This window comes from Canis lupus, chromosome 25 (genome assembly GCF_003254725.2).
Source record: "Canis lupus dingo isolate Sandy chromosome 25, ASM325472v2, whole genome shotgun sequence".
Taxonomy (NCBI): Eukaryota; Metazoa; Chordata; class Mammalia; order Carnivora; family Canidae; genus Canis; species Canis lupus.
In genome coordinates this window covers 45169158-45176466 of record NC_064267.1, presented here as the reverse complement: position 1 = coordinate 45176466, position 7309 = coordinate 45169158, and the positions used below count along the sequence as shown (strand labels likewise).

Here is a 7309-nt window from a genome sequence, read left to right as displayed (position 1 = left end):
AGGTTTTTACTGCTTACCTCTATTACTGCATCTGTGAGGTCTCTGGCTCATGTCGGCCCCTGGGTGTGGGGTCATCAACAGGTGTCATTCTGCATGACAGGAGGCCCTCCTGAAGACTCCCTGTGGGCAGCACCCAAAAGGAAGAGAAACATCCACCCAAACACAGAATCAGGAATCTTGGGGTTGGACAGTAAATCAATCAATCTGGTGTTCCCCTGATCTGTGAAATAAAAATCAGACATGGGCCCCTGCCTGTCCCTTCCCTAACAACACCAGTTAAGGGTCAGAACTATCACCATATAAGTAGGTTCTATGCAAAAGCCCTGGGTACGACCATCTATCCAGCATTGTCCTCTAGATATACAACAGGAGTTACATAAATAGTTTAAAGTTTTTTACTAGCCACATGTAAAAAACAAAAGAAACAGGTATAATTAACTTAATAGTATATTTTATTTAACCCAATCTATGCAATACGTGATCATTTCAACATGAGATCAAATAGAAATGAGATGTTTCACGTTCCTTTTTTCATACTAAGTCTTCCAAACGCGGTCTGAATTTTACACTACAGTGCATCTCAGGACGAGCCACATTTCAAGTGCCCATAACCACAAGTACCTACCCAGTGGCTGCTGCCCTGGAGAAAGCACAGGCCTGGCCCATGGCAACTCAGAGGGCTCCTGAGACTAGCAGTGTAGGCATAACCTGAGGTTTTGTCAGGAATGCAGAATGTAGAGTCCCAGACCAAACCCCCTGATTCAGAGTCTGCATGAGAATAAGCTCCCTAGGTGATGCATTGATGTGTGAGAGGTCTGTGCCCCTCTCCCCCAGACTGAGCCTTGGGGAGCATCAGTCCTAAGTGGATGGATTTTCATTTCCCAATCTCCCGTTTGCTCTCTTCTAGAACCCATCGGCCTGAGAAAGCATTTGAGGGGAAGTGTCCCCTTGCCCAATCCAATTGCCCTTCCTCCCACTTTACCAAAGACAAGCATCTCTCTCTCCTTTTTATTCTAGGGCATGTATCGAAACATAAAACCCTTTCAACGAGTCACAATCTGAGTCAAGGTACCCACTATTCACCTTACTCATTAAAAGTTGCAGTCGCAATAAAAATGTTTAATAATTATATATCAAAATTTTTGATAATGCATTTTTAAAATGCATTAACATATATTTATTTTTTCAATGCTTGCATATGTATGTACACACAGAGCACAGTGAACTGAAATTTAGTATATCTGAAACGCAACTCTTGATTTGCCTCCAGGGTTCTTCTTTCTCTTCCAGGCTCTCCATCTCAGTAATGATATTTCCATCCACCTAGCATTTCAAATCAAGGAGTGTACAAGGCATCACTCTCCCACAGCCCCACCACTCACCATTCAGGGTTCAATCAGAGACGTGAAGCCACCAAAGGTTCATACAGTCAAGGAATTGTTACAGGGATTTGATCCAATACTATGTGGGAACCAATTGCAGGATTTCTGTATCACTCTGATGCTGGAGCTTAAGGACAGCAAGGTGTGTCTTCAGAAAGCATGGGTGGGTGTGAAGTGGGGGAGAGCAAGGACAAACTGGGACCCACAAGGATGAGCTAAAACCCATGAGAAGGGACTAGAACCCTGCAGTGTGCTCAGTGCCTCCAACCTTGATGATGTGAGTGTCCTGTAGGAGAAGCTGGTGCTCTTCCTCTCAGAGCTAAACACACCTGTCGCAGGTGTGGAAAAAGCAAAAGGAGGAGCCAGGGAAGGGCAGAGCAGTTGAAGGTCCAGATGTTCCTTCAGCAAATGAAGTGAGCCCGCAGATAGGTGGTAAGCTGTGAGAGCCACTACAGCATTTGTTCCGAGCATCTGCATGTAGGAAAACGCTAAAGGCTTGCGCTTCACTTCTACGCTGTATATACGTATATATATATATAAGTCTGTACATCCTACAGGCCAACAGATTCATGGTTCTCATTTGCTTGCAGTCATGCTAAATAAACCCATCATTATCATCTTAAATTTTATATTTAGGTGTGTGTATGTACTTAACCTGAGCACAATTTCCTCAGCTATGTGAAGATCCTGGTGCCTGTAGTAGGTGAGACAAGGTCAGCAGAGACCCCTTACAAAATGCTGTCCTCGCTACACATGGTTCAGGCTGTGAGTAGCCTTGAGTTATATAAGCAGCATGTCCACAACACAGACTTCCCGAGAGCGTGATCCATTCCTAGCCACTCCTTAGTTCAAAGGGGAAAATCGAGAGTCCCACTATATGACAAGATAAGACTTTACAAAATGTACTGAGCCTTGTAAGCAGCCAGATCAGTAGATAAAATGTATCATTTGTCCCTAATAAAATATTATTATTATTTATAACTGAAACATGCCACCAGATGCTTCATCCAGATTTAGTTGCAAGGTATTCACCAGAAATTTACTCTTGAATTTTTTAAGACCTCATCAATTGCAGTGACTGAACCTCAAATCAAATGGGCCAGACCAACTATTTAACATTATGCAGAACTATTGAATAATTGTTCTGAACTAATTGTTCAACAATGCTTTGAAGGTACATGCTCCAATAACTCAAAATAAGAAGCATGGATTCAGGGAAGCATTACTACTGGCAGATGATATTCTATATCAAAGAGTCTTACAAATTAATAAGAGAAATTTGGAATATGGCCAAATAGAAGATAAATGTGCAAAAACCACAGGTATATATTAATTACTAAAAATCACTTCAGATTACCAATGAAAAATACTCTGTTCACAATAGTTTCAAAAGTAATGATATGCGTAGGAATAAATTTTAATAAGAAAAGTGAAAGATATATGAAGCAAAATGCAAATGTTAATCAAAGGACATAAAGTAAGATTTGAATAAAGAAAGAGAAATATTACACCCTAAATGGGAAAACTTCAAAGCAATAAAATGCCAATCTTTCTCAAATTAATAAAAGTATTTTATGTCATATAAACAGAACCCTAATATTTTATTTTTACTTTTGGAAATAGACAAAACATTTTTCAATTTTGTGAAGGAGGGTAAATTACAAAAGTCACCAAGAAAACTTAGAAAAATAGTGAGTATGACGCTTACCTTACTACATATTAAAACTTGCACTAAAGCTACTACAATCAAAATATGATACTGGCACATGAGTAAATAAATAAATTGATGGAACAAAACTGAGAGTTCAAAGTACGTGCAAGCATATATGAAATTTAAAATACAATAAAGACACATTTCAATTCCACACATAAAGAATGGATATTTTTATTACATGATATTGGGACAATGACTAACCATTTAGAAAAGTAACAAAGTTAGATCATTACACCATGTAAATTCTTCACCGTAAAAAGTATAACTCTTAACAATGGAGGAATTAAAAATACTAAGAAATAGCATAGAAAAAATATCTGTATATTTCTGGCTTGGAAAGACCTAAACAAGTTGAAACCCAGAAACCACCAGGAAAAACGTTAACAAGTTTGACTAACCAAAAATGAAAACCATATATGACAAAAGATGAAGAGCCAATGAGAAAATATTGACACTTCATAAAGAGTGTAATATTAATAGTCCTACTACTCAAGAGACTTAAAATCATCAGCTGTAAAAAAGACAAATGGCCCTGGAAAAACAATTAAGGATGTGAATACATAATTCCCAAAAGTTGAAATTAAGTGGACAATCTTTGAAAATTGAAGCAGCTATATAGAATTCTTTCTGCCAAAAGAATTTTAAAAATCTGACACCATCTGAAGCTGGAGAGGGTATGGAAAAACTAGAGCTCTCATTTATTGTTGACCAAAGTGTCAGATTGTTCAATCTTTTGAAAGCAATTTGTCGAATTAATTAAAAGGTAATATGCGTGTACCATTTGGCCCAGCAACCCCTACTCCTAAGGACATTCAGCCTACAGAGAGGAGAGCAAGAATGTGGAAATGTGAGCATGCAAACAAATTATTTAAGAATGTTTAGTGCAGTCTTGCTCATAAAGGACACAGTGGGGAAAAAGCTTCAATATCAGTATGGCTTGATTGAGTGAATTGTGGTGCATCCAAAGTAAAGAATTTATGCGCTATTAGAAAGAATGCGAAAGGGTCGCCTGGATGTCTCAGTCAGTTAAGTGTCTGTCTTGGGCTCAGGTCATGATCCCAGGGTCCTGGGATCTAGCCCTGCATTGAGCTCCCTGCTGAGTGAAGAGTCTGCTTCTCACTCTCCCTCTGCTGTCCCCCTGCTTGTGCTTGCACTCTCTTTCTCTCTCTCTCTCTCTCTAATGAATGAATGAATGAATAAATAAATAAATAAATAAATAAATAAATAAATAAATAAATAAAATCTTCAATAAAAGGAATGCGACAAATTTGTATGGATTGACTTTAAAGATGTTCGTAATATTTTAGTAAGTGGAAAACCCAAGATAAAGAACAATAGGTCCAATCCGTTATTAGATTTTATTTTAATAAACAGGCATGAGACTTTGCATTAGATATATGCTTATATATAAAATAATTTCAGAAAAATGGGACAAGTACCATACTAAACTTCTAAGGGCATTTTCCTATAAAGGATGGCATTAGATTAACAAAGAGGGAAATTTCATTTCTTACTGTGTTCTTTGGTAGTTTCACAAGGATAGTACTACAAAATGCAGGCTGGAAATTATGTACAATTATACAATTGTATACATGTGCATATCAAAGAGCACAGCTTTATAAGATTTGTTGACACATGATGCAATTAATTGGCAAAAAATAATTCATTTAATTAGAAAAAGATTTCCAAATGTGATGATTGTAAATGACAAATGACAGTTCAATAAGGAGTCTTTTTTTTTTTAATGTCCAAAGACAGATTATTCTTACTTCACAAAAGAGGAGGTAACTTACCTTTGGCAATGGCTTTCCCTCCTGGCAGTTGATGCCTCCAATGAAGACCATGTTGGGCATCACAGGTTTGGGATAGTCAAAAACAAAGTCAGTTCTTAACAACCAAATTGACGTATGGCTGTAGAGATCATATGGTGTGACAGCTGTTTGGAGAATCTCAGATGCAACTTCCAAAGCAGTTTTTAAAAAATAGTGGCAAAATAAATGTTCCTCCAAGTGGGAGATGTGATTCCTCACTCTCTCTCTGAAACTCATGGCATCTGGAAACCCTAAAAAAATTCTAGGAACATAAGAAGGAGGACTGGGGCACTGTGTGCTTTCTTCAAGAAAATGGCAAAATAATCCCCTGGTGAAGACCACAGATGGAAGTGAAAAATACTTGGCTACAATTAAGCCACACACATCAAAAGGATCCAGAAACACTGCATCAAAAGAACTCTCCTTTATGTATTCTACTAATTTTGGATCACTAAACAAATTCTTACAATGTAAAAAAAGGTGTTCAAAAAAGTCACTGGATGAATTTAAGACCATAGAAAGTATACTTTGTTGACGAATATTCCACTGAGAATCGGAGAAAGTCTTGAACTTCTGATTCAACTCCTCCAGATTGTAAGTTGTGGAATAAGTCTTCACCGTAAAATTGGAGGATTTTCCCAGTTGCCAACTCACCTCTGGTATGATTAAAACCAACTCATGCCCTCTTTGGATGAGTTGCTCCACAACCAAACGCATGGTAAACCAGTGGCTCCCATCCATGGGTACTACCAGCAGCTTGCCTGCCTCAGCAAAGCCAGATGTCAGCAGGAGACACACACACAACAGAGGAAAGCCGGTCAAAATTGTGGCAGCCATTGGAAACCTGCAGTCCAGGGCAATCCAGCTGCTTGGGTTCTGAGCTGGTGTAATAGAGTCAGTCCGTGGAAGAAGTACAGGCACAAAGCCCGCCCCAGCAGAGGGCGTGTATTTACACATTCATGAAAAAAAAAAAAAACTACACCTATTGCCAGTGATGCCCTCCTAAGAAAGATAATGAATGGGTAGCATTTGCTGACACACGTGCTTATACATTTTCCAGATAGCAATACCATTTGACCTTTGCCTTGGACAAAGATCATATGCTGTGTGGCACGCGATGTTCATTTGGAAGCGGAATTGGTAAGCAATGTTTTTGAGTACTCAGAGTAATAAAAAGGAAAGTAATCATCAATAAAAGTGATATTTTTGCAATTTATTCCTAGGTATCCTTTCTCTTTCCTCTGGGCTTCTGCATTCCTCTGTCTAGACCTCTCTGCTGTGGGCTTACCCCAGTCAGCCTCGTACCCACCTTCAGGAATCTTTGTATCTGCTTCCCACCCTTTACCTAGCATTTGTTGAGGCCAAGGGATATATCTTCTTCATATTTGCACCCTCTTCCCACAGGATCCATGCAATGCCTGACACAGAGAAAGCCCACAAGGACCCTTTGTTGCCTTGGACTGAATTGTACTATGTGAGTTTTCTAGACATCTTTATGGGTGACTTAGGTGGTGTATGTCAGGTAAGACCCTGAGAAACATTTACTGAGGGATTCTAGAGCTAACCTGGGGGCATAATCTTTTTTAGAACCAACATGGCTCCTTCTGAGATGCCCGAACTATTACTAAACATTTGCTTAGTCTTCATTTACCTTGGTTACTGAAAGACTTTCAGGTGAACGTCTGAAAAATAAAAATTGTGTCAGATGATCTACCTTCCCAGGAGGCTTACTTCAGAGTTGATATCAATAAATTAGAAATTAGAACAATAGAGAAAATCAATGAACCCAAAAGCTGGTTCTTTGAGAAGATGAATTAACCTGATGAAGCTCTAGCCAAACTGATCAGAAAAAAAGAGAGAGAAAAAATTACCAGTATCAGGAATAAGAAAGGTGGCATCACTACAGATTCCCCAGATATTAAAAGGATAATAAGAATATCAAGAACAAATTTATGCCAATATATTCTACAATTTAGATTAAATGGACAAATTCCTCCAAAGATACAAACTACTAGAGTTTAACAGAGAAATAATACATAAGTTGAGTAAAAATAACTTCTATGTTTTAAATGGAATTAAGTTTGAATTCACTTTCCCATAAATAAAACTTCAAGCCCAGATGGCTTCACTGATACAAACTACCAAACATTGAGGAAGAAATAAAACCAAATATTACTCCAGAATATATCCTGAAATGAGGAAATAATATATTCTAGAGAACAGAGGGATAGGGAACTTCCTAATCTTTCTGTAAGTCCACAGAATTTGTCTATGAGACCAGCATTGCCACATGTCAAAACTAGACATCATAAGAAAGAAAACTTTATAGACCAATACCACCCATAAATATTATGCAAAAATTCTATACCAAATTTTAGTACATCAAAGTTAATAATGTAAAT

General features: G+C 38.1%; 1 protein-coding gene across 1 annotated transcript; it reads right to left on the bottom strand.

Moving 5' to 3' along the window:
* On the bottom strand, positions 1-6709 carry LOC112670065 (UDP-glucuronosyltransferase 1A8-like). Its single transcript, XM_035719819.2, has 2 exons — positions 4890-6709; positions 1-120 (listed from the first exon to the last, which is right to left on the bottom strand). Exons 1-2 carry the CDS (start codon positions 5862-5864, stop codon positions 85-87), a joined length of 1011 nt encoding a protein of 336 aa, XP_035575712.1. The 5' UTR covers positions 5865-6709; the 3' UTR covers positions 1-84.
* Positions 6710-7309: the final 600 nt, after the last annotated feature.

Coding starts and splice junctions, on each gene's coding strand:
- LOC112670065 (XM_035719819.2), bottom strand. CDS start 5,864: ATGTGTAAATACACGCCCTCTGCTGGGGCGGGCTTTGTGCCTGTACTT. Junction 121..4,889: donor AGGGAAAGCCATTGCCAAAG/GTAAGTTACCTC, acceptor TGCTGCCCACAG/GGAGTCTTCAGGAGGGCCTC.